The 26,575-nt window shown below is 43.6% G+C and overlaps 2 protein-coding genes across 3 annotated transcripts; both read right to left on the reverse strand.

Moving 5' to 3' along the window:
• Nucleotides 1–12,181: 12,181 nt before the first annotated feature.
• Nucleotides 12,182–16,630, reverse strand: LOC144115388 (defensin-1-like). The gene is made up of 4 exons (XM_077649760.1): nt 16,561–16,630; nt 14,540–14,622; nt 13,534–13,590; nt 12,182–12,548 (listed from the first exon to the last, which is right to left on the reverse strand). The coding sequence occupies exons 2-4, from the start codon at nt 14,580–14,582 to the stop codon at nt 12,430–12,432; spliced, it is 219 nt and encodes a 72-aa protein (XP_077505886.1). The 5' UTR covers nt 14,583–14,622; nt 16,561–16,630; the 3' UTR covers nt 12,182–12,429.
• A 5,230-nt stretch (nt 16,631–21,860) lies between these two features.
• Nucleotides 21,861–26,299, reverse strand: LOC144115389 (defensin-1-like). Of its 2 annotated transcripts, none has more exons than XM_077649761.1 (4): nt 26,247–26,299; nt 24,218–24,300; nt 23,214–23,270; nt 21,861–22,228 (listed from the first exon to the last, which is right to left on the reverse strand). In XM_077649761.1, the coding sequence occupies exons 2-4, from the start codon at nt 24,258–24,260 to the stop codon at nt 22,110–22,112; spliced, it is 219 nt and encodes a 72-aa protein (XP_077505887.1). In that variant the 5' UTR covers nt 24,261–24,300; nt 26,247–26,299; the 3' UTR covers nt 21,861–22,109. The 2 variants fall into 2 exon arrangements, with proteins under 2 accessions (XP_077505887.1, XP_077505888.1); XM_077649762.1 differs by lacking the exon at nt 26,247–26,299 and adding an exon at nt 26,208–26,236.
• Between the last annotated feature and the right edge of the window lie 276 nt (nt 26,300–26,575).

Here is a 26,575-nt window from a genome sequence, read left to right on the forward strand (position 1 = left end):
ATTCCCATACTCACAATCAGTGGTTAGGAAATGCTCCTGTCTATATTTACTAATTATTTCTGCAACTGAGGCTAGGGATTGTGTTCTTAGTGCTGTTATGTCATGAACTGGGTAGTAGAGACTAACCTCGCACCAAAAGCATTTTTGCAAGTATTGGCAGAAGCTAGTGCTTGCCCCCGCCGCGGTGGCTCAGTGGTTAGGGCGCTCGACTACTGATCCGGAGTTCCCGGGTTCGAACCCGACCGCGGCGGCTGCGTTTTTATGGAGGAAAAACGCTAAGGCGCCCGTGTGCTGTGCGATGTCAGTGCACGTTAAAGATACCCAGGTGGTCGAAATTATTCCGGAGCCCTCCACTACGGCACCTATTCTTCCTTTCTTCTTTCACTCCCTCCTTTATCTCTTCCCTTACGGCGCGGTTCAGGTGTCCAAAGATATGAGACAGATACTGCGCCATTTCCTTTCCCCAAAAACCAATTAAAAAAAAAAGTATTGGCATAAATTGTTGTATGGTGCAGCTGAAATTTTGTCATAAAGGAAAAACTTAAAATTGATGCCGGCTATAAAACCTGCACTAAAAAAGTTGATTGGCGGGTTACTTGAAGGAAATTAGCGATATCGGCAGAGCGAATATGAAAGAAGTATTATTTGTGCATTCGACGCAGTTATATGGTAATATTTATTTATTTCTGTATGCACAAATCACCCAAATGGGCATTAGTGTACGGTGGAAAAATAGAGTTCCAAAATCATTGTAAACAATTATGAACACAAACATACCAAACAGCAATTAACCTAAATGCCCTTTCATGCACTTCGGAAGTGGCCAACATTGCCTCTAAAGTATACGCAATGTTGACTAAACAAACAGAACTTTAACAGGGTGCGTGAAGGTTTTCCACAGACTACCTGCGCATCTCTAACGATATGTACACAGAAGTTTTAAGGCATACTGAAACGACTTATTTTTCAATAGCTCAGTATTTCGCGAATATAGCTAAAGTCAAAGTTTTTGGCAGTATTTCGTGAGCACTAAATTTCACGAATCAGGCATTGCAGGTTCTATCCTCATGCCTTCAAGATTTTTTAGTCTGGAAAATCTGTTACGTGGGGCTCATTCGACATGGTGGCCCTTCCTCGAAGATCCGAGATTCGTAGATTAACCCGGGAGTAGCCAAAAAGGTAGCAGACTAGTAGCTGTTGTTCTTCAATGAAGACGTTTTTGAAAGCAAATCGAATTCCCACCAATTCAGCAACCTCCAGCCGGGACCTAAACTCACCTTTTCTTCGTAAACTCAACACGTTCACGCGGTGACTACAGAACTTTACTCGCAAAAGCCCTGAAAAGTTACGTCGGTTTTCGTGCTCGTTGCTGAGTTTCAGATTGTTCACGGAGAGTGCAGGCGCTGTTTATAAATAAACAAGAAAATATAGAACGAACAGAAATTGGATCTCATGGTCTAGAATAATTTCATTTTAAACACTTCCTTTTCAGCACTGGGGTAGAGCTGCTTCCATTCTTTCCACTTTTAATCGCAGCCGAGTTCGTCTCAACAAGCGCGATGAGCTCGCGCTTGCTGGTCGACTGTTGCAACCTCGCGCGAGCCAGTCTCTTTTTCTAGGGGGTATAAGAAATAAACGACAGATAAGGAAAACATCGGTCTCCGAAGTTTCAAAAAAGCTGATGTGAAAGCGCCGCTGCACGTGGTGGAGGAGTAATTTGGGGAATTTTAAAATCCATAAACGTGTGAATGACAAAGCTAGAAGGTCAGGTTAGCAGAAGCCAGCTATTGTCAATTTGACAAGTTTCTGCACAGTAAACAAACTATAAATTTTTGGCAGTCCCTGTCACCTGTGTTGCAGTTTATAAAGCTTTGCCCTTTTGTCCTGTCAGTGCTCCTAAATTTGATTGTCCGTGTGCAACTTTAGACATGAATAAAAATTTATGATCATGTGTACATGTGCAAAACGAAAACATTAAAGTTGCCTTTTTCCTCGAACAGTCTTCTCGGAGCAATTAGCATGCCCTATACTCTTAGTTCATCCGTAAGCACTTGAAAGAATCGTGCAGTGGCCGCTATGATACGATTGTTTTCGTCCGACTCGATTCTACTCTTGCCATCCGCCCATATATCTGACTGATTCCAGCGAAACCAATTTCATGGCCAGTTAAAGCGCAAAAAGAACCATAAAAATATGAAACACGAATGAAATTATTATGTGGCGGTGTATTACAGTTCCTTCTGCATGGGTAAAGGAGCATCATATAACAATACACGCCTGCCGTAATATATAAGGCCCGCAATTAAAGGAACACTCGTGCGCAAATTTTGCCACCGCGGTGGCTCAGTGGTTATGGGGTTTGTCTGCCGGACCGAAAGACGCGGGTTCGATCCCGGCTGCGGCGGTCGAATTTCGTAGGAGGCGAAATTCTAGAGGCCCGTGTGCTGTGCGATGTCAGTGCACGTAAAAGAACCCCAGGTGGTCGAAATTTCCGGAGCCCTTCACTACGGCGTCCCTCATAGCCTGAGTCGCTCTGGGACACTAAACCCCCTTAAACCAGTCGTGCGCAAAACTCTCAGCGCTTAAAAATTCACCCGTTAGTCATGTGTACTCTGGGTTGTTTCAGAACAAACAGAGCCGCGTATTTGCATAGGCCCCCTTCTAGTCCAGACAAATCTTTCGTTTTAGAAGTATAGGCTGAGTGTCTGATAGGATACAGGTTGAGTGCTGACAACTGCATTGTGAAGGTCCTGAAAGCGTTCCACATCAGCGATAAAACATCCTCTTCCCATGCTCTCTCTCTCCTTTGCTGGAGCAGCAGAACTGACATCTGAATACGCCGGCGAACCATTCAGGCAAAGCAGTAAAGGACGCTGATCCGCGCTCGCCAATATTTCTTGTACTAGTACGCGGCGCAGCCTTTCGCAGGGTTCTTGAAAATAACCAAAATCTGACATCTGTTTGAATAAGTGACACTGAAGCAGTTACCGAAAATATTGTACTTATTTTTCAAAGGGTGGCGGATAGAATGGTAAATACTATAGGGGTGTGTACACCGGTTTCGGAGAACTTCTAAAAGGTCTCTTTCGAGAGGATAGTAATATATAATAGAAAGTTGGCATCAATGCAGACGGAGTTTTTAAGCCAAAGTAGAAGCCCGGACGAGTTGGTATGTACTCCTTCTAAAAACAGCGAACACAAGACAAGAACGACCGAAGAAAATGACAACACAGCGCTCGTGTTGTCATTTCCTTCCGTGCGCTCGTGTTGTCATTTCCTTCCGTCGTGCTTGTCTTGTGTGCGCTGTTCTACAAGGAGTTTCTAAAATGGTATGGACGGCAACTTTCCAGCAGCCCCTTGTAAATGCTGTAGACAATAACTTTCCAGTAGCTTGTTTTAAAAAAACGCAGGAACCATTACTGCCTCTATAGTAGAGAGTAATCAGAGTTAGCCACTACCGTAGCTCACTCTTTATGGTTCCTTCTTTTAATGCGCATGGCATATCCCACCACAAACGCCAATTGTGAACCCCCGCTTTCACCGAATTGCGAACTTCAATGTGTAGGAAAAAATCCGTTCAGCTAAACTAAATGCTAAAGCTACGTTTGAACAGAGCATTGCACGTCACTAAACAGTGCATATTCGAGCAGACCGCCGCACTTCAAGCTCTGTCTCGTTCAATCAAATAACCAGCAATTTTCTCGCCTTTCAAAATTCTTTTGCGTACAATGTTCAATTTCGCTGTTTCTTTTTTGGCTCACGCGTACAATCCCGTGTTTTCCTCTCTCTGATGACCATAATTGTGAGAACTGCTCGAAACGAATCAAGCACTGTCATTATGTTGAAGGCTCCAATGAAGACCACAGCTACTTCGTTCCTTCCTAAGCCTTTCCGGTCGGGTACATAACAGCTTGACTGAAGAGGTAGAACGGTTGTTTTCTCTTATCCCAACAGGAATTTCCGCCGCAGCTGCGGTGGAAGAAGAAGAAAGTAAACTGGCCCATTTGATAGTTCGTGAGTACGTTATTCCAAATACACACTGGCATGCTAAAATGACGTCATTGATCTCATGGCGATGCTGATTATAGCAATAATCAGTGGGGTTTTACGTGCCAAAGCCGCATAGGGGATTGTGAGGCGTGCCGAAGTAGGGGGCCTCGAATGAACTCCGGAGCCTTGGAACGTTTTCGCATGATTGTAACGATTTTGTATTATGTTTTTGGAAAAAAAGACGCGAACATGCTGACATCGCGTGAACTACCAAACCTCCATGCACTGCCCTCCTTGCGTTGTATTTTTTTTGAGGGATTTGCAAAGGGAAATCTTGCGAATCGTTCATTTTCGAAACTGCAGGAAAAAAAAACAAGAACAAAGGGAAGAGGACACACGCATATAGCTTATTACCTTTTTACAGCTCAGTTTTGGAAATGAGCGATTCGCACCTACAAATACCACAGAAGACACTCTTGGGAATCAGAAATACAAGTAAATATTTCGGTTACGCAGCGCGGTGCACAGTATTCATCCTTACGACATTCTTGCGTTATAAATCACTAGCTGTAAACTCATCAAAATAAAAAAAGGAATTCAAAGACCGAAGGCTGAACGGAAAAGTTGACTTGCGCCATGCAAGAATAAAATAGCGGTAGTGTTGTGCTCACGAGAACACACTGTAGCTACGTCGGTAACTGCTTATGAGCGACTCCTACAACTGCAATGGATAACAAAGCTCACTGACATGCTCCTAACCTGGTGCAACTGGGTGCGTTCAAGGTTTTACGTATCGCGACTTTTGCTTTTCAGGAATCCAAAGCCACCCCCTTTTCTTTTGTTTTCAGTTAATCGTATGGAACTGTACCGTACTTGCAGGACGCTAAGGATTCGGCTGCTCTTTCAACCGGCGCGCGTGCCACCAGCGCTGCCTCAACATGCGTCGCCGGGCGTTGTACCGCGGCGGGCGTTCCAGCAGACGTGTACGTGCATGCTGCGTTTTCCAGCGGCGTGTGTCGTTTACGGAATAAGGACGCACCTGTACGAGAGTTTAACGGCCAGATTGTGCGTAACTGCTGATGGACACTTTTTCATTTATGCGGTCATTTCGACTGGCAAGAGTAGATGCATCCTAAAGCGAATAGGTTGCAATATCTTCAGAGCGTAGTTTTCTTAGAACAAACTGTGTATAAAGAAGCCCAATGGAAGAATATTTGGTGAATTGTGGTACATGTACGACAACGACACAGCGCACGTCTCGGCTGAACAGCTACCAACGACGGAACCCCGTTATACAGGGTAATCAAATGAGTAACTTGAGATCAAACTCTGCGTAATAAGGTTCTGTGACCTGATCATTTGGTTTTTACTCCCTATCGAACTGTAGGCCACAGTGCTGCTGCTGCCGCCTGTGTAAGAGTCCTCAGTGCTTCCTTAATTCGCTCCAAATCATGGCCACTGAAGAGGCTACTGTGTTCTTGTTAGGCGCATTTTACGAGTACTGTGCACGAAGTACGCTTTTTGTAAGCTAGAGGACTCTACCTGGACTCCACCTGTGCCACTGTAATATCGAAGAGTACAGAAACTTTGTGCGGGCCAGCCTGGAGAGAAGAGTAGTGTAGTTTGTTCCCGTTTGGCTGAACGGCTCATTCTGAATTGCAAGCAAGATGCGAAAGCGTTTCTGGCTCTATAGCTACGAGAGAAACTTCCTTGAGGCTCCCTGAGTACAAAAGTGGCGAATTTTAGGAAATAACACGAAATAACTAATTACTGTCTCCTGAGCCAGCTTCTTGAGGGTTCCTAGTGGAAAAATGCACAATTGAGAGGCGCTTGGGGAATGTATTTTATTTGCACACCAAAGGTGGTAAGCGCTGGACGGAATGACAGCTGTCACGAAGTTCTCTACGCCTACTCGGCCACCAAACACTGGGAAGCGTTTTGAGGGTGCCCCTCAATGCTACACTACCAATGCCCCCTAGCGGCATCTGCTGCTGTTCCTAGCACTACGACGGATTTTATATTATTGCTTGAAATACAAATAGCTTTGTATTGGTATCGATTTAGATTAGTGAGGCTTCAATGTAAGAGCATTTGACTAGAAATAGTTGGTGGATGCTGGCGTACGCCGCGAGGAGGTTGGAAGAAATAGGAACGAATTATCAAGTACAGGGCTTAAAAGAGTATAAACTTTTATTCAAGTTCTGTAAATTTGTGGTTACTCAAGAAATTGTTACAATTTCCTCCTCACAGCTATTACCAGTACAGAAAACCCATCACAGTGAAGGCCATTGGTTAAAGGGCTTCCAAATGGCATGACAGTCGTCTTCCTTTTAGAAATTTGTTGTTTCTTCCAGAAGTCGAGACCATCATTGCCCAACGAAGAAGAACGCAACTCTTTGTGAGCTATTTGGCGTAGCAAGTGCAGGTCGTCTTGACTCTTCCAGCACAATAGACTTCGCGGCGTCCGATGCTCTGGCAGTGGCTGTGGCACTGATATTGGCTGAACGGGCAGCCAAAGCCATGGCCCGCAGTTCAAAACGAGAATTCATGCACTAACTTCACACCCACTTAGGTTTCTACAGAGCGCACACCAAGCAACAGATGTACTGAAGGTAACGCAGAAATTAAAGATATAGTCATGCATTGCTAGGCATAACAGAAAGGTAGGTGCTTTTCAAGCGTTCGTCGAAATATTACATCCAACATGTCTATGTAGCGAGCAGTTTGTCTATTTAACTAGAACGTTCACAGCGATTACACATCGCCTGTTCACCCTAAGGTTAGAAATATGCTAATTTATTTCGCTCAAGACCAACTGAAGAAATGAATTCTGGATCACATGGCCCTCCCGAAGTATCCTTCTTTAAGCATAAGAAGGTCGTGATTTAGTTCATTTGAGCATTATTTTACGCCTCTAGAGAAACATAAAAAAACGCTCAAACTGCAGCTGCCTGAAATAGTCCCAGAATAAATAAGATTTAAAGCAGATAGCTTTATTTTAGATGTCCTTCTTTTTTCTTTTCTCACTTCCTGAACCACGCACGCGAAACCGCGAAGGTGCCCGAGATGGTTCAAACTCTCATGAATTGATAGCGACAGTGGCTGCGACAATTTGACAATTTGGCGCTACCAAATGGAGGACCAGTGAGTGGGTGCTTCGAATCATAGAATGTTGAACACAGGGGCGCTAGCCGCACGTGTTTTGAATTTGCATAAAGTGTTCTCAATACATTCGCTCTCAGGACAGTGCACCTGAGGCGTGAGAGACGCCGTAGTCGAGGTAGGCGGATCAGTTCTTAACACAAGGCATTTTTTTTAATAACGCGCACCGAAAATCAATTGCATGCTCTGACATAATGTGAACTAACACACGGGTGTATTTGAATTTCACCATTTATTCTCCACTTAATAATTGCCGCCGCGGCTAGCATTAGATTTCATGAGTCCGTGCTTAGTACGGCCTATGCACTCTGCAACAAGCGGGGCGGGCGCCGAATAAAGCGGCAGGCTCGGATATCGTGCCACCGTTTGCCTGTTGTGCTGTTGTGCAGTTGTGCAACCTTCCACTTGTAACTGGTATCTTATCTTCAGTGGTAAAAATCTAAAAATATAATTATTAGTTAATTGCCTTCAAATACACTCTCCATTGCAGCAGACCAGCAGGAATAATGTGCAGGTCCTTAAGTCTTGTACAGCGTAAGGCTTTCTTTTCATTTTCGATCAAGTGTTAGGTGAAAGCCGTTCGTTAAGCACCTTCTTTTTTAACTCTCCGTTGTCGAGCGTTCCCGAAATGTGTCCTCCTTCTCCCACTGTGGTCCTTCCTTTCGTCTATGGACATCTCTTTAACTGCTCGTTTGGCCTTGTCAATGGACGACAAAAGTTAGCCTTCCTTCTTGGAAGTGTCGATCGTTGAGACTTTTCAGCTGTTCGCTTTTTGAAAGAGATCTCTTTAAGCTGAACTTGCACCCAGATCACTTGAGTAAAGAAATGACGTTTCCTGGTTGCCTTTATGCCCCTCGTTTATTCTGACCCACTTGCTGTTCTGATTTCAATAAACGTTTTCAGTTTAGAAACAGGGAAACAAGTAGCTTAGCTTTCGTGCTGTGCACCACGCGTTTATACAGTTTGCGTTTTTTTTTATGGCGTATGACGAAATTCCGGATAAGTTACAATAAGCGGAACCATTGGGTGGTAGATCAAAGTTATTTGACTTACTGCGTAATTCATAGCCAGAGACTGGTTCGCATAAATTTGCATCGTTCTTCTTGAAGCAAAGGGACGTCAAATCAGAGTCCAAACTATTTTTGGTCGGTCATGGAAGCTTCACCACACAGATAATTCTGGTTAATAACTCCTTGAACAAGAAGAAGTCGCCGCGTTTGCCGGTGGTTTAGGTACCCGGCTGCTGATCCGAAAGGCGGGTCTTCGATCCCGGCTGTGGCGGTCGCAATTCGATGGAGGCGAAATATTAGATGGCCGTGTACTGCAACAGTTCCGATATTTTTTATACAGTAAGATTTTGGGTTGATAACCGTTTCACATTCTTTAAAATCATCTCTCCCTGGTGAAAAAAAACGCGTTTAAAAATACCGAGAACTATTTTAAAACGGCAAAAGGTAGGAAACTGAAACCGAAACTGGGTTTCGTTCTAACTGTGACATCGCGACTTACCAGCCTATGACGTCACGGATGCGGCAACAACTAAAATCGTTGCCCAATACTATTTGGGTCCGCGTTAATTGACTTAACTGGCTACGGTTAAAGGGGGCGGGACCTCTGTCAAGCTTACGAGCTTTTAGTCCTGTCTCCTTCTCTGTCCAAGAGAAAAATAAAGACTGAATGAATGAAAGCTTTCTTCATTATTTGTATTGACTGAACAAAACGAAGCCCTAAGTTTTAACCCTGAGGAAATTCTGAGCGAATATATCAAGCAGCATACCAGCCTGTGCTGTCACGCTCGCAAGGTTGCCCGTAGAAACGCCCCGATCGATGCCGCGAAGGTGAAAGTCTTAAAATTCATTTGCGCTACTGCAAGACCTCGTCCGGCTGCGAAATGTGGCACAATTGATGAAGAAACGGCGGCGAACTTGAGCTGAAAGTTTCAGTAAAATCTGTAAGATTTTAGCATAAGACATAAGCATCTGAGCATAAGACACGAGACACGAAACGCAACCCAGCAGCACATAGTGTGGATGGCACGAGAGCCTGCGATTAAGTACAAGGCTCTTTCGGCATTGACTACAGAGCGGTTAAAGGGCGTACTTATTTTTGTCGGACGCAGAGGCTCGTGGTTCCAGCAGTGGCCATGTAACTCGAACAGAACTCTCGTGTACTCGCTGGAACGCAGTGCATTCGTGCATCCAGGTGTCAGAGCAGGTTGCGCACAACTTTCTTCAAAACTGTCTCAATATCAGTACGCCAGTATAGAGAGCTTCCCTTATTCAATTCAATGTTGTCGAACTTTCTTCATGAACGGCGCCAGCACCGGGACTGAAATTGTTCTTTAACACTGTGGCACCGTGGCTCATTTACATTGGCTAAAGTGGCTGATGACGGCCGCATTTGATCCGCAGAGCCGGTCGGACTAATATTTCCCTGACAACCGAGGTGCTCAAAAGAATTTTGGCAAGATCGACTCTTGCGCAAATTTATTTCAACTACGAAGACATGAGAGAGCGAAAATGGAGGGTGGTGTAAATTTTGTAAATATTCCTTTTCACAAGTGATTCTTGAAAGTAATGATAGATGGTCCGACCTCTGAAACTCAGATATTATATTTTACCCCAGGGAGTTGCACCCCCTTGGTGTGCTTCTATGGTCAATTTTTTCGTTTCTCTGTTGACAGTCCATGGAGGACGGCGGATTGCAAATGCAGTTTAATTCGAGCATCTTGGTGGTCTACAGTAGAGAAAACAGGCCAGTGATTAAAAAATCTTTTTGTATGTAAGTTCAGTTCATGGTAGGCTAGCACACTGGCAATCGTTGCGTTGGGGCATCGCGTTTGGTCTGAGCATAGCCATGGCCCGAGTCGATCTAACGTGTTAAAGAATATATGATTCTGGCTTCAGACGTTCAGCCTGCGCCTCAGCAACCACTATAATTAAAGAAAATATTGACATCTTGGGCCCAATTTTGTGTACTATCTTTCATCATGCATTATCCAGTTCAACATATCATTTTCCCCTAAAACACTAAAGATGAACCGATATTTAAAGATGGTGACTCTTCAGAGCCCTCATGTTACCACTCGATATCAGTTCTCAGTATTATCAACAACATATTTGAAAAAACGGTTTCGACTCGAATCCACAGCCGACCGCGGCGGCTGCGTTTTTATGGAGGAAAAACGCAAAGGCGCCCGTGTGCTGTGCGATGTCAGTGCACGTTAAAGATCCCCAGGTGGTCGAAATAATTCCGGAGCCCTCCACTACGGCACCTATTTCTTCCTTTCTTCTTTCACTCCCTCCCTTATCCCTTCCCATACGGCGCGGTTCAGGTGTCCAACGATATATGAGACAGATACTGCGCCATTTCCTTTCCCCCAAAAAACAAATTATTATTAATTATTAATTCACAAGTTTTTGTAAAAACACCAGGTAATATGCGCTCAGAAACATAGCTTTCGGCCAAAAGTTTTTACTTCAACGCTGTCCTTACACTCACACAACTTATCAATTCTGCGCTAAATAGCAACAAACTCATTGCTGTTGTTTTTCCTGACCACCAAAATGCGTTAGATACCGTTTATCACAGTACCCTATTAAATAAACTACAACATTTTGGCTTCCCTGGCAGTGCTTATGAATTCTTCTCCACCTATATCTGACAACGTTCCCAGGTAGTTGCTACAAATATTGCCATGTCATCCCCTGAACAAATGCACACAGGAGTACCTCAGGGGTCGGTACTTGGGCCACTATTCTCCACATAATATGTAAACTATCGACCACTAGTCGCTCTATTCAGCAGACATACTCATGTGCGCAGACGGCATAGCTCTCGTAGCCACAGGTGATAATATGGAAGAAATTGAAGCCGGAACCAATGCAGAACTATCCAACCTCACTAGCTGTTTTTGCAAAATAAAATAACTAGAGCAGGGCCGTGAACCAAATCGATCTAACGTGTAAAAAAATGCATGATTCTGGCTTCAGACGTAGAGACTGCGATTCAGCAACAAGAAACTGGTAAACCTCACGGTTTCTGTCGTTGTTCTACTTCTGATCTAATGAAATGGCAGTCAGTGACTATTCAAAGTTGCACACCACTTCAAGTGGAACAAGCGCATTTCAAAACTTCGCACCCAACTAAGACATTTGAACTCGGTATTTTCCTCAGTTTTCTTCTCACTGCGTGCTTGCTGTTCCAGTGAATGCGGGGAGTGAACTGACTGTAAAAAATTTGCCATTGGCTATAAATATGCAGTAATCGAGTGGGAATACCACAGCGTTATTATCTTGCATTGAACCACATGAGCGCTCTGATTATTTGAAGCTAGACTTGATTTTATGCAGGTTGCAACCTAGCAGCCTGATACGAGTTCTCCAAAGACACTGCTAAAAATTACTACCTTCGGAAATAGCCCTGAAGGTCATATAAAAGCTGCTTGAGCTAAATAGATCAAATACGACATTGTGCTTAAAAGAAAATCGTTTTCGGAAAGGTCGTAATCTGTCATTTGGACCAAGTCAGGCATGTTATTAAATGCACCTGAATTTCCGATTAAAAAATGGCGAACGTTTTAATTTTCAAGTTTGGAATGAAGTATACAGAGGCAGCAACTAATTAATGTCTCCTGAGCCGTTTGCTCGGGGGCTCCCAGGTCATCTGTGCCGAGTTAAGACGCCCTTGAGGAACGTATTTAAAGTGCACAGCTAGTGTCGCAAGCGCTGGACGGAATGACAGGTGTCAGGAACTTCTCTGCCCCTTCTGGGCCATGAAAAGCTAGGCCGAACTTTGAGTGTGCCACCAGTGCTAAACTACCTACGCTCCCTTGCAGCGTCTGTCTGATTCTAGTACTAGCACATATTTTAAATTATTACTTGAAATACAAAAAGATTAATGTTGGTATCAGTATAGATTACTGAATCTCTACTGGCTTAACCAGTAAGAGCATTTGACTAGGAATATTTGGTGGATGCTGGCTACGACGGGACGATGCTGGATTAAATATGAACGAATACTCAAGAACTACGCTTAAAACGTATAAACTTTTATTTCAATAGTGAAACGGTCTATTTACTTAACCGAATTGTTAAAATTTCCCGGTATGTTTTAGCAACTACAAGTACAAAAAAAAAACGGCTCGTGGTGGCCGCCATTGGTTAAAAGAGTTTCGATTTAGCGTGACAGTCGGCTTCTTTATAGAGACTTGCTATGTCTCCTCCAAGTGGAGACGATCATTCGACAACGAAGAAACACATGGTTCTTTGTCGACTACTAGTTGTAGCAAGTGCAGGTCGTCTTGAAGCTACCGCCACAATAGCCCCCACGGCGGCCGATGCTCAGGCAGTGGCTGTGGCACTGGTATTGGTTGAACGGGCAGCCAAAGCCACGACCTGCAGAGCAAAAAGAAAATTCATGCATTCACTTCACACCTTCTTTCGTTTCTACAGAGCGCACACCAAGCGACAGATGTATTGAAGGACATGCATAAATAAAAGCAGCATTCATGCATTCCTAGGCATAACAGGACGTTTGATGCTTCAGAAATATTAAGTTGAACGTGTCTATATGGGCTTTCTTTTCATTTTCGATCAAGTATTAGGTGAAATCCGTTCCTTAAGCACCTTGACTTTTATCTCTCGTTTGTCGAGCATTCCCGAAATGAGTCCTCCTTTTCCCTCTGTGGTCCTTCCTTTCGCCCATGGACATCTTTATTCCATAAGTGCTCGTTTGGTCTCGCCAATGGAAGACAAAATATTAGCCTTCCTTCCTGGAATCGTCGGTCGTTGAGATTTTTCTGCCGTTCGCTTTCTGAAACAGATCTCTTTCAAGCTGAACTTGCGCCCAGATCAATTGAGTAAAGAACTTATGTTTGCTGGCAGATTTCTACCACTCGAGTGTTCGTGACCCACTTGGTGCTCTGATTTCAGTGAACGTTTGTAATTTAGAAACAGGGACACAAGGAGCTTAGCATTCATCCTGCGTACCACTTGTTTATGCAATTTGGGGTTGGTTTTTTGTTACTACCTATGACGAAATTTCGTATAAGTTTCAATGAGCTGAACCATAAGGTGGTAGATCAAACTTATTTGACTTATTGCGTAATTCATAGACAGAGTATCGTTCGCATAAAGTTGCGCTGGAACCGTCAAAATAGGAGCCGCACTAGTTGGCGGGACAGCGTAGATTTTCTGAATCATCCAGTATGGACGCATATCAGCTTCTAGAAAATTAATTAGCAGCAATGGCACTTCTTTGGCGCCCCAACTTCTAAAGGAATGTATAAGCGACAGAGCACATTTTTATACTGTGTGGTAACTATTTTTCCGGCAAGCACATCGAGGTTTTGCGCGTCAATGTGCCAAAAGAGCTGCTTACGGACTCTGACGAGAGGCACTTGAGACTTGTCCTCTTCATCGGCAGTGCTGACAAGTCCTGTGAAGAATAACGAGACGATAAATCTTTGTTGCTCATCAAGAAGCAAACGAGAAAAAACTGCTTTTGTAGCGCTCTTAAAAAATCTTCGATTGTATATTGTTCGGTTACTGTCAATATAAAAATACAAGCCATCAGCGCTGCGCCATCACGCTCCGCTGTAGGCGTTTCTTTTCATCGCGAGAGTACACCGTAGCATGGGTATTATATTAAGTACTCATTGCTTCGAAAATTTTCAAAGCGTGCTATTCCTGGTGGAATATTTACATTACGATTAGCAAATCTCAAGATTCTGGTGGGGAAGATAGTTTAGCTACCACGCTCCTTGTTAACCTATGACGTAGTTTATTATGCAGCTTGGCCAGCGTGCTGTTGGTGGCTACTGAGATTATAAAATTTAATGCGAGCATGCAAATAAATTTCTAGCAAAAACAAGAGAAAAGCTAACAATTGTGCACATTGTTCACAGCCTCTCGAGCGCTGACCGCTAATCCTAGGTAACGAGAACCCTTCCTTAGATTTGGTAACTGTCCGAGAAGATATTTTGCAGATGTAGCTTTATGACCCCACATTTCATTACTGGAATGCCACATTATGGAGCGATTAGCGCGGTTACTCGCGAAAGATGCTAAAAGCATTTAATTTTGAAGGCCTTTTTCTTCAAGGCAGAAATAATTGTGGAAGGACTGTTACTCTTGAAGAAGTCATGTAAGTTGTGCTGCTGAACTTTCAGTTGCTTCTATCATCGTACAACTATATGGAAGAACTTACACGGACCATACTGTTGGGCGTATTTAGCCCAAGATGGCTGAAAGTCTTTATTCTTATTTTTTCTTAGAGAGTATATCACAGGACGGAGAACATACTGCGCATGATCCAGACGCTGCCCTTGTCGGGCAGGATAGTAATGAAAACTGTAGTTTTGGCAAAAAATACCGAAGGAACTCACCAGCGACGAGAACAAAAATAAATGCGACGGCCAGGACCTTCATATCGGCTGGTAGGTAGCTAGAGTCAGTCGACCAAGACCAACTGTACGCGAGAGGTTGACAACAAAAAGGCGTTATTCTGTATATGGGGGCGCTTGCAGTTTGCACGATTTACTTCACGTACCGATTATTCGCTTACTACCGAACACAAGCAGCGTGAAGAGTTAAATGCAAGGAACTACTTGTGAAAGGTCGACACATCTGCACAAAACTGTACGCGAGGTAGGCTTACTAGTGGTCAGAAAGGTACGTGAACTTTCCTATACTGTTGAAACAAACGAGAAGAAAGGACATTGCGTTGTTGGGTTGATACGCTGATGCAAGTTGTGGTTGAGCTAAGCATAAAGATCGCCTTTAAATCCAATAGGAAAACTTCCTCACTCAAAAGGAGCTAAAACGCGACAATACGGTAGAATCGCGTGATGTAGTTTGTCGATGAGGCACCTGGGTACAGCTGCTAATCTTCCCGTTGCGCTCCACAAACATGGCAGGGTTAAAGCCCAGGTGACATCTCCCATTGTGGATACACTGGCGCCTTCGGTTGTACATACCCGCCCCTTTATTTTCTAAAGGAGCAGCGGCTGATACAGCCAGCTGGAATTCCTTTGCAACTTACCAGCAGCGCCTAAGAACGAGGGCAGAGATCGAGAGGGTTCACACGGACGGCGTTGCGGTGGGTTTTACGGCTTTTAGTTCAGACCCGCAAATGCTCTGACACACAGATGTGCAACACATTTTATAAATGCTTGCCTATCATCACCTGCGTAGCGCAATGTTGTGTACCACCGAAATATTTTACTGCTTCAAGCGACAAGATTCTCATTTACATTAACGTCGTCAGCCATTTCACAGCTATTTACCCGTCAGTCTATCAAGTAAGTTGAAGAAATTGAACTTCTATGAAAGTCGGTGGATATATCTTTTTGGGTAGTCATGTGCAGGAGTCAAGATAGAGATCTCAATTTGAAGGTTTAATTCATTTCTGTTATCACCCGGTGAACGCCTTTACATTTAAAGTGACTTATTATTTGTGTGGCCGTAGCTTCGACACAGTTATGATTTAACAGCCTTCAGAGATACGGAAGAAAATTTCGCTTACACGCCGAGTGCCAGCATTAAAGATGAGGGCCAAGATATCACTTCATTCTGGCTTCGGTTAAAAGCCGAATAATATTCATCACAGGAGCACCGAGTTTAATGAGGCCATCAAGCCATTGGCGCTTGATGTTCTCATTTCCTGGAACGTATTTGACACTTTTCTGAACACACTAAAACTAGAGAGCGCAGCTACTCCACCGGAAAACTCGCGTGTTTTCAGCGGGTCAAAAAGGTTAATAAATGCCAAACAAATACAGGAAAAGAGAAGAAAAAGAATTAAGAAAAAGCAAGCGTCCTTAAAAACAATGCTGCCCTGTTTGAGCGTTAACTGAAAGTCTGATTCGCCCCAACGCGCCTAGAACGTTCTGCAAGGAATAACCTTTGGCTTCTCAATAAAAGCAGGTCTGCAAACTCATCTGCAAGTTCAGAGGTACCAAGTTGAAAGCGGACCCCCCTTCCCCCACGACCGTTTTTATTTTTTCGCTCCTGCTTATAACACCCGGAAAAAAATTCTTGAGCGCTATTAATACACACGAGAAGTGTAGGCTCACTTTTTAGTTCTCTGAAATGAAATCTTTTCGCCCCCCCCCCTCCACACACACAGGAAATTAGTTTGAAGTTTGACTAATTTTAGATGCCTTCATTGTTTGAAATTTGCAGTCTTCAGAATGGAAGAAGACAGCCTCATGACAGACGTGCAATACGCCTTCTAGAAGCATTTTCACACCAATTCTAAGATTACAGGAAACTAGTAACTAAAAAAACAGAGAGTCATTTTCGCATGCGTGATTAAATGTCCTGCCATCAGCGACACTTGGTAGGTGTTCTAAAAACGGTAACTGACAAGCCCCAGTAAGGTTGATCACGATGTACATAGTCTTACCGTGTGATGCAGCAGGGAGACGTGGAGGTTCCTTTTCATCATCACAGGCGAGTGCTTTTATACTGAAAGCTGGAGGTGGGCGGAAACTGCTCAGAAGAGGAGATATGCCTGGATTTCCCAACACGATATGAAGAGCTGAGTGGACAGTTTAATCTGTGTCATTGAACGTTATCATGATATCAGGGCTGAATGCGGATGCGGGTCAGACATTTGCGTCAGCTGATTGCGAATATACTTGTGAGCCAAAGAAGGCGAGTGGGGTGGTTTTTACACCTGTGGCATGACAATCCGGTTATGCAAGCGGATTCCTGTGAGGATTTAGGTGGGAGTGCACATTAATCGCTGCAGCAGTGTGGATACTGGCAAAAGCAGTCTGTGTTTTATGATGCTGACAGACATCTTGAAGAGAGCATACAGGGTGTTTCATCTAAGAGTGCACACTATTTTTTTTAAAATAGGCTGTTTGAATTAGAAGAGCTCTTTTTTGCGAAATAGCATTGTAAGCGGTGTAGTACATCAAAATATAGCTAAGACGTATAAATTGCAGGCTGACTAACTAATATTGAAAGGTTCACTTTTTAATTATTACTGTTAGTCTCCTTAATTACTGATAGCCGTGTAGCTCAGCGTAAGTAATATTTACATGAGTTTTTAAAATTTCGAAAATTCGGTTACATTCGGCACTGTAGCCCAAGAGATTTTGGCTTTTCGTGGAGTCACGTGCGCTGGAGAAGTTTCTTTACCTGCAAGCATCTCGAAAGCGCATGTATTTTGGAGTGATACACTCAAAACGTTTTTGGCCACAGCGTCGAGGATAGCCGCGTTTTTGAAATTCTAAGAACTGGTATTGATATTACTTACGGTGGTCTACAAGCCTAATAGTAATAATTAAAAAAGTTAACTGTTCAATATCATTTACCCAGCTCGGTTTGGCGCGTCTTTGCTGTTTTGTAATGCACTACATCTCTGAAAATGCTATGCCGAAAAATTTGCTCTGCGAACTCAAAAAGCTTATTTTTAAAAAGCGTGTCAAGTTTAGGCGAACGTCCCTGTATTGCTCGGTAACTACTCCACCTGGAACAATGGGACCAGCAGCACTTTAAGTGACGTAAGAAATAGGAACAGAAAGTTCATCGCTCCTATTCCACAAAGGTGTGTTCTAAGCAGAGTCCAATCTATTTGAGGTCATTCAGCGAAGCATCACCACAAAGAGCATTCTGGTTAATAACTGCTTGAATAAGAAGCCGCCGCGGTTGCCGGTGGTCAAGATGCTCGGCTGCTGATCCGAAAGACTGGGGTTTGATCCCGGCAGCGGCTGTCGAACTTCGAAAGAGACTTAATGCTAGATGCTCGTGTACTGTAACAATTCCGATTTTTTTTTTGAAGAATTTAAGTTGATAATGCCGTCGCATGCCTTAGGATCCCCTCTCTCAAGTGAACAAATAAAAAGGTTTTTGAAATTACGAGTAAAACTATTTTAAAGCGGCTAAAGGTCGGAAAACCAAAGCGAAATGAGTTTCGTTCAAACTGTGACATCGCGACATACCAGCCTATGACGTGACGGATGCTGCACTAACACCAACTAAAAACGCTGCCCAAAACTTGTCGGATCCTTGTTAATTGACTTAACTGGCAACGGTTAGCGACAGCTTTGCTCATTATTTGTTTTGACTGAACAAAATAAAGCGCCAAGTTTCAACCTCTAGGAAATTCAGAGCGCATATATCAACCAGCGTACCAACCTATGGCGTCACGCTCGCGAGGTTGCCCGAAGAAAGCGCAGCGATTGAAGCCACAAAGCTGAAAGATTTAAAACTGATTTGCGCTGCATCAAGATGTCGCGAGCAAACTGCGGTGAGCTTTAGCTGAAAGTTTAAGTAAAATCAGTCAGGGTACAAAAAGCGCCGGAGTTGCCTTTTAGAGAACCGCAGGTGGTCGAAATTTTCCGCAGCCCTCCACTGCGGCTTCTCGCGTGCCTTGAGCTCCTTTGAGGAATTAAGGCTCATAAACTAAGCCAAAGTGAATAACACGTTTAGCTGTAGCCTATTATTTATGTCATTCGAAGGCGAAAAGCCGAAATGATTAACTGTTCAGAAAAAAGTAGTGCCATAGAAAACCGTGTGTGGTTAGTTTCATTCATTCGAAACACCCGTGACTGTGATAAGCGCATTCTCAGGTGTCTCTCTCAGGCTTCATTCGCAAAGCTCGGTTTGCGACAAAGAAAATAAGATCCGAACGTACAAGTCCTCCACAATGCATTTCTAGCACAGGAATCTTCAGTTCAGCTGTAGTTCGTTGGTTTCGGCGTCGGAATCAATGGGCGCATAGCAAGCTCGCTTTGTACCATTGCCAGCATGGCGTTTTGCTATTTATCGTGATGAAAACCGGTGGCACTTGCGGTTCTAAAAAGGGAGGCACGGCAAACTTTTCGGGGGAAAACAATGAAAAGCCCCATTTTCTGAAGCAGAAGATGCCACAAATGTATTGCTCAATTCAGACCGCCTCCTTCAAGACTGGCCCATAAATCCGCTCCTGAGCATCAGACACGAGACACGAAACGCAGCCCAGCAGCACATAGTGTGACTGGCACGACAGCCTGCGATGAAGTACAAGGCTCTTTCTGCGTTGACTACAGAGCGGTTAAAGGGCGTACTTATTTTTGTCGGACGCAGATGCTCGTGGTTCCAGCAACGGCCATGTAACTCGAACAGAACTTTCGTGTGCTTGCAGGGAGGCAGTGCATTCGTGCACGCAAGTGTCAGAGAAGATTGCGCACCGCTTTCTTCAAAACTTTCTCGAAATCAGTTCGCCAGCATAGACAGCTTGTCTTATTCAATCCACTGTTGTAGAACGTTCGTCCAGGAGGGCGCCTATACCGGGACTGAAATTGTTCTTTAACACTGTGGCACCGCGTCTCCTTAACATTGCCTAAAGTGGCTGAACGACGGTCACATTTGATCCGCAGAGCCGGCCGGACTAATATTTCCCTGAACACCGAGGTGCTCAAAAGAATTTTGGCAAGATCGACTCTTGCGCAAATTTATTTCAACTACGAAGACTTGAGAGAGCGAAAATGGAGTGTGGTGTATATTTTGTAAATATCCTTTTCACAAGTGATTCTTGAAAGTAATGATAGCTGGTCCGACCTCTGAAACTCAGATATTATATTTGACCCCAGGGAGTTGAACCCCCTTGGTGTGCTTCTATGATCAATTTTTTCGTTCCGCTGTTGACAGTCCATGGAGGACGGCGGATTGCAAATGCAGTTTAATTCGAGCATCTTGGTGGTCTACAGTTCAGAAAAAAAGGCCAGCGATGCACAAATCTTTTTGTATATAAGTTAAGTTCATGGAAGGATGCACACTGGCAATCGTTGCGTTGGGGCATCGCGTCTGGTCTGAGCATAGCCACGGCCAGAGTCGATCTAACGTGTAAAAGAATATATGATTCTGGCTTCAAACGTTCAGCCTGCGCCTCAGCAACAACTAAAATTAAAGAAAATATTGACATCTTGGGCCCAATTTTGTGTACTATATTTCATCATGCATTATCCAGTTCAACATATCCTTTTCCCCTAAAACAGCTAAAGTTGAACCGTTATATAAAGATGGTGACTCCTCAGAGCCCTCATGTTACCACTCGATATCAGTTCTCAGTGTTATCAACAACATATTTGAAAAAATGGTTTAGACTCGAATCCACAAGTTTTTGGAAAAACACCAGGTCATATGCGCTCAAAAACATAGCTTTCGGCCAAAATTTTCTACTTAACCGCTGTCCTTACACTCACACAACTTATCAAGTTTGCGCTAAATAGCAACAAACTCATTGCTGTTGTTTTTCCTGACCGCCAAAATGCGTTAGATATCGTTTATCACAGTACCCTATTAAATAAACTACAACATTTTGGCTTCCCTGGCAGTGCTTATGAATTCTTCTCCAGCTATATCTGACAACGTTACCAGGTAGTTGCTATAAATAATGCGATGTCATCCCCCGAACAAATGCACACAGGAGTACCCCAGGGGTCGGTACTTGGGCCACTATTCTCCACATAATATGTAAACGATCGACTACAAGTCGCTCTATTCAGCAGACATACTCATGTGCGCAGACGGCATAGCTCTCGTAGCCACATGTGATAATATGGAAGAAATTGAAGCCAGAACCAATGCAGAACTATATAACCTCAGTAGCTGTTTTTTGCAAAATAAAATAACTAGAGCAGGGCCGTGAACCAAATCGATCTAACGTGTAAAAAAATGCATGATTCTGGCTTCAGACGTAGAGACTGCGATTCAGCAACAAGAAACTGGTAAACCTCACGGTTTCTGTCGTTGTTCTACTTCTGATCTAATGAAATGGCAGTCAGTGACTATTCAAAGTTGCACACCACTTCAAGTGGAACAAGCGCATTTCAAAACTTCGCACCCAACTAAGACATTTGAACTCGGTATTTTCCTCAGTTTTCTTCTCACTGCGTGCTTGCTGTTCGAGTGAATGCGGGGAGTGAACTGACTGTCAAAATTTTGCCATTGGCTACAAATATGCAGTAAACGAGTGGGGATACCACAGTGTTAATATCTTGCATTGAATCGCATGAGCACCCTGATTATTTGAAGTTCGACTTGATTTTATGCAAGTTGCAACTGAGCAGTAGGATACGGGTCCTCCAACCACACTGCCCAGAATTATTGCCTTCGGAAATAGCCCTGAATGTCATATAAAAGCTGCTTTAGCTAAAAAGATAAAATGCGACATTGTGCTTAAAAGAAATTCGATTTCGGAAAGGTCGTAATCTGTCAATTGGACCAAGTCGGGCTTGTTATTAAAAGCACCTGATTTTCGAATTACAAAATGGCGAACTTTTTTCATTTTCAAGTTTAGAATGAAGTATACAGAGGCAGCAACTAATTAATGTCTCCTGAGCCGTTTGCTCGGGGGCTCCCAGTTCATCTGTGCCGAGTTAAGAGGCCCTTGAGGAACGTATTTAAAGTGCACAGCTAGTGTCGCATGCGCTGGACGGAATGACAGGTGTCAGGAACGTCTCTGCCCCTTCTGGGCCATGAAAAGCTAGGCCGAACTTTGAGTGCGCCACCAGTGCTACGCTACCTACGCTCCCTTGCAGCGTCTGTCTGATTCTAGTACTAGCAAATATTTTAGAATATTACTTGAAATACAAAAAGCTTAATATTGGCATCAGTATAGATTACTGATTCTCTACTGGCTTAACCAGTAAGAGCATTTGACTAGGAATATTTGGTGGATGCTGGAATAAATATGAACGAATACTCAAGAACTACGCTTAAACACGTATAAACTTTTATTTCAATCGTGGGACGGTCTATTTACTTAACCGAATTGTTAAAATTTCCCGGTATGTTTGAGCAACTTCAAGTACAAAAAAAAAACGGCTCGTGGTGGCCGCCATTGGTTAAAAGGGTTTCGATTTAGCGTGACAGTCGGCTTCTTTATAGAGACTTGCTATGTCTCCTCCAAGTGGAGACGATCATTCGACAACGAAGAAACACATGGTTCTTTGTCGACTACTAGTTGTAGCAAGTGCAGGTCGTCTTGAAGCTACCGCCACAATAGCCCCCGCGGCGGCCGATGCTCAGGCAGTGGCTGTGGCACTGATATTGGTTGAACGGGCAGCCAAAGCCACGGCCTGCAGAGCAAAAAGAAAACTCATGCATTCACTTCACACCTTCTTTCGTTTCTACAGAGCGCACGCCAAGCGACAGATGTACTGAAGATTATGCATAAATGAAAGCAGCAGTCATGCATTCATAGGCATAAAAGGACGTTTGATGCTTCAGAAATATTAAGTTGAACGTGTCTATATGGGCTTTCTTTTCATTTTCGATCAAGTATTAGGTGAAATCCGTTCCTTAAGCACCTTGACTTTTATCTCTCGTTTGTCGAGCATTCCCGAAATGAGTCCTCCTTTTCCCTCTGTGGTCCTTCCTTTCGCCCATGGACATCTTTATTCCATAAGTGCTCGTTTGGTCTCGCCAATGGAAGACAAAATATTAGCCTTCCTTCCTGGAATCGTCGGTCGTTGAGATTTTTCTGCCGTTCGCTTTCTGAAACAGATCTCTTTCAAGCTGAACTTGCGCCCAGATCAATTGAGTAAAGAACATGTTTCCTGGCAGATTTCTACCACTCGAGTGTTCGTGACCCACTTGGTGCTCTGATTTCAGTGAACGTTTGTAATTTAGAAACAGGGACACAAGGAGCTTAGCATTCATCCTGCGTACCACTTGTTTATGCAATTTGGGGTTGGTTTTTTGTTACTACCTATGACGAAATTTCGTATAAGTTTCAACGAGCTGAACCATAAGGTTGTAGATCAAACTTATTTGACTTATTGCGTAATTCATAGACAGAGTATCGTTCGCATAAAGTTGCGCTGGAACCGACCGAATAGGAGCCGCACTAGTTGGCGGGGCAGCGTAGATTTTATGAATCACCCACTATGGACGCATATCAGCTTCTAGATAATTAATTAGCAGCAATGGCACTTCTTTGGCGCCCCAACTTCTAAAGGAATCTATATGCGACAGAGCACTTTTTATACATCGTGGCAACTATTTGTCAGGAAGGCACATCGAGGTTTTGCGCGTAAATATGCCAAAAGAGGAGCTGCTTACGGACTCTGACGAGAGGCACTTGAGACTTGTCCTCTTCATCGGCAGTGCTGACAAGTCCTGTGAAGAATAACGAGACGATAAATCTTTGTTGCTCATCAAGAAACAATCGAGAAAAAACTGCTTTTGTAGCGCTCTTGGAAATATCTTCGCTTGCATATCGTTCGGTTACTGTCACAATAAAAATACATGCCAACAGCGCTGCGCCATCACGCACCGCTGTACGTGTTTCTTTCAATCGCGGCAGTACACCGTAGCATGGGGATTATATTGAGTGTTCATGCTTCTAATATTTTCAGTGCGTAAATTCCTGGTGGGAAATTTACAATGCGATTAGCATCTCTCAAGATTCTGGTGGGGAAGATAGTTTAGCTACCGCGCTCCTTGTTAACCTATGACGTAGTTTATTATGCAGCTTTGATAGCCTGCTGTTGGTGGCTACTGAGAGTATAAAATTTAATGCGAGCATGCCAATAAATTCGTAGCAGAAACAAGCGAAAAGCTAACAATTGTGCTCATTGTTCACAGCCTCTCGAGCGCTGACCGCTCATCCTAGGTAAAGAGAACCCTTCCTTAGATTTGGTAACTGTCCGAGAAGATATTTTGCAGATCTAGCTCTATGACACCACATTTCATTACTGGAATGAAACATTGTGGAACCATTAGCGCCGTTACTCGCGAAAGATGCTAGAAGCATTTATTTTTGAAGGGCTTTTTCTTCAAGGCAGAAATAATTGTGGAACGACTATTACTTTTGAATAGGTCATGAAAATTGTGTCGTTCAACTTTCAGTTGCCTCTAGCATCGCACAACTATATGGAAGAACTTACAGGGATCGTACTGTTGGGCGTATTTAGCCCAACATAGATGAACGACGTTATTCTTATTTTTTCTTATTCGATATATCTCAGGACGGAGTACATTCTGCTCATGATCCAGACGCTGCCCATGTCGGCAGGATAGTAATGAAAACTGTAATTTTGGCAAAAAATACCGAAGGAACTCACCACCGACGAGAACAAAAATAAATGCGACGGCCAGGACCTTCATATCGGCTGGTAGGTAGCTAGAGTCAGTCGGCCAAGACCAACTGTACGCGAAAGGTTGACAACAAAAAGGCGTTATTCTTTATATGGGGGCACTTACAGTTTGCAGGATTTACTTCACGTACCGATTATTCGCTTGCTAGCGAACACAAGCAGCGTGAAGAGTTAAATACAATGAACTACTTGTGAAAGGTCGACTCGTCTGCACAAATCTGTACGCGAGGTAGGCTTACTAGTGGTCAGAAAGGTACGTGAACTTTCCTATACTGTTGAAACAAACGAGAAGAAAGGACATTGCGTTGTTGGGTTGATACGCTGATGCAAGTTGTGGTTGAGCTAAGCATAAAGATCGCCTTTAAATCCAATAGGAAAACTTCCTCACTCAAAAGGAGCTAAAACGCGACAATACGGTAGAATCGCGTGATGTAGTTTGTCGATGAGGCACCTGGGTACAGCTGCTAATCTTCCCGTTGCGCTCCACAAACATGGCAGGGTTAAAGCCCAGGTGACATCTCCCATTGTGGATACACTGGCGCCTTCGGTTGTACATACCCGCCCCTTTATTTTCTAAAGGTGAAGCGGCTGATACAGCCAGCTGGAATTCATTTTTAACTTACCAGCGGCGCCTAAGAACGAGGGAAGAGATCGAGAGGGTTCACACGGACGGTGTTGCGGTGGGTTTTACAGCTTTTAGTTCAGACCCGCAAATACTCTGTCACATAGATGTGCAACACATTTTATAAATACTTGCCTACCATCACCTGCGTAGCACTGTTGTATGTGTACCACCGAAGCATTTCACTGCTTCAAGTGACAAGATTATCATTTACATTGAGGTTGTCAGCTATTTTACAGCTTTTTAACCTTTGGTCTACCAAGTAATTTGAAGGAATTGAACTCCTATGAAAACTGGTGGCTATATCTTTTTGGGTAGTCATGTGCAGGAGTCAAGATAGAGATCTCGATTTGAAGGTTTAATTCATTTCTGTTATCACTCTCTTGGCAAAGTTACATTTGAAGTGACTTATTATTTGCGTTGCCTTAGCTTCGACAGAGTTGTGATTTAACGGCCTTTAGAGATACTGAGGAAAATTTCGCTTAGACTTCGAGCGACAGCATTAATGATCAAGGCCAAGATATCGCATCATTGAGGCTTCGGTTATAAGCCGAATAATATTCATCACAGGAGCACCAAGTATAATGAGGCCATCAAGCCACTGTTGCTTGATGTTCTCATTTCCTGGAACGTATTTGACACTTTTCTGAACACACTAAAAATAGAGAGCGCAGCTACTCCACCGGAAAACTCGCGTGTTTTCAGCAGGTCAAAATGTTAATAAATGCCAAAAAAATACAGGAAAAGAGAAGAAAAATGATTACGAAAAAGCAAGTGTACTTAAAAAGAATCCTGTCCTGTTTGAGCATTTATTTAATGTACGATTCACACCAACCTTGCCGACAACTTTCAGCAAGAAATAACCTTTTACTTATATGAAAACACATCTGCAAGCTCGTCCGCAAGATCAGAGGTACCAAGTTGAAACCGGATCCCCCCCCCCTCCCGCCCGTCTTCCCTTTTTAGTTTTTGCGTCTGCTTATAACACCAGAAATTTATTCTTCAACGCTATTTAATACACACGCGAAGTGTAGGCTCGCTTAACAGTTCTCTCAAATGAAATATTTTCGCGCCCCCCCCCCCTCCCAGAAAGTAGTTGAAGGTTTGACTAGTTTTAGATGCCTTCATTGTTTGAAATTTGCAGTCTTCAGAACGGAAGAAGACAACCGCATGACAGACGTGCAGTACGGCTTCTACAAGCTTTTTCACACCAATTCTAAGATTACAGGGAACTAGTCACTGAAGAAAAAAAAAAGAGAGAGTCATTTTCACATTAGTGCTTAAATGGCCTGCCATGAGCGACACTTGGTAGGTGTTATAAAACAGGTAACTCACAAGCCCAAGTAAGGTTGATGACGATGTCAATAGTCTTACCGTGTGATGCAGTAGAGAGACGAGGAGGTTCCTTTTCATCATCACAGGCGAGTGCTTTTATACTGAAAGCTGGAGGTGGGCGGAAAATTCTCAGCAGAGGAGATATGCCTGGTTTTCCCAACACGATATGGAGAGCTGAGTGGACAGTTTAATCTGTGTCATTGAACGTTATCATGATATCAGGGCTGAATGCGGATGCGGGTCAGACATTTGCGTCAGCAGACTGCGAATATACTTGTGAGCCAAAGAAGGCGAGTGGGATGATTTTTACACCTGTGGCATGACACTCCGGTGATGCAAGCGGATTCCTGTGAGGATTTAGGTGGGAG

The sequence above is a fragment of the Amblyomma americanum genome, chromosome 1 (assembly GCF_052857255.1).
Source record: "Amblyomma americanum isolate KBUSLIRL-KWMA chromosome 1, ASM5285725v1, whole genome shotgun sequence".
Lineage (NCBI taxonomy): Eukaryota > Metazoa > Arthropoda > Arachnida > Ixodida > Ixodidae > Amblyomma > Amblyomma americanum.

Bases quoted from the DNA above. Each gene is read 5' to 3' on its own strand.
- LOC144115389 (XM_077649761.1), bottom strand. From the start codon at position 24,260: ATGAAGGTCCTGGCCGTCGCATTTATTTTTGTTCTCGTCGGTG. The intron at 23,271-24,217 runs GTGAGTTCCTTC...TATTCTTCACAG, and splicing joins TATTTTTGTTCTCGTCGGTG to GACTTGTCAGCACTGCCGAT. The intron at 22,229-23,213 runs GTAAGCAGCTCC...TTTGCTCTGCAG, and splicing joins AGTGCCTCTCGTCAGAGTCC to GCCGTGGCTTTGGCTGCCCG.
- LOC144115388 (XM_077649760.1), bottom strand. From the start codon at position 14,582: ATGAAGGTCCTGGCCGTCGCATTTATTTTTGTTCTCGTCGCTG. The intron at 13,591-14,539 runs GTGAGTTCCTTC...TATTCTTCACAG, and splicing joins TATTTTTGTTCTCGTCGCTG to GACTTGTCAGCACTGCCGAT. The intron at 12,549-13,533 runs GTAAGCAGCTCT...TTTGCTCTGCAG, and splicing joins AGTGCCTCTCGTCAGAGTCC to GTCGTGGCTTTGGCTGCCCG.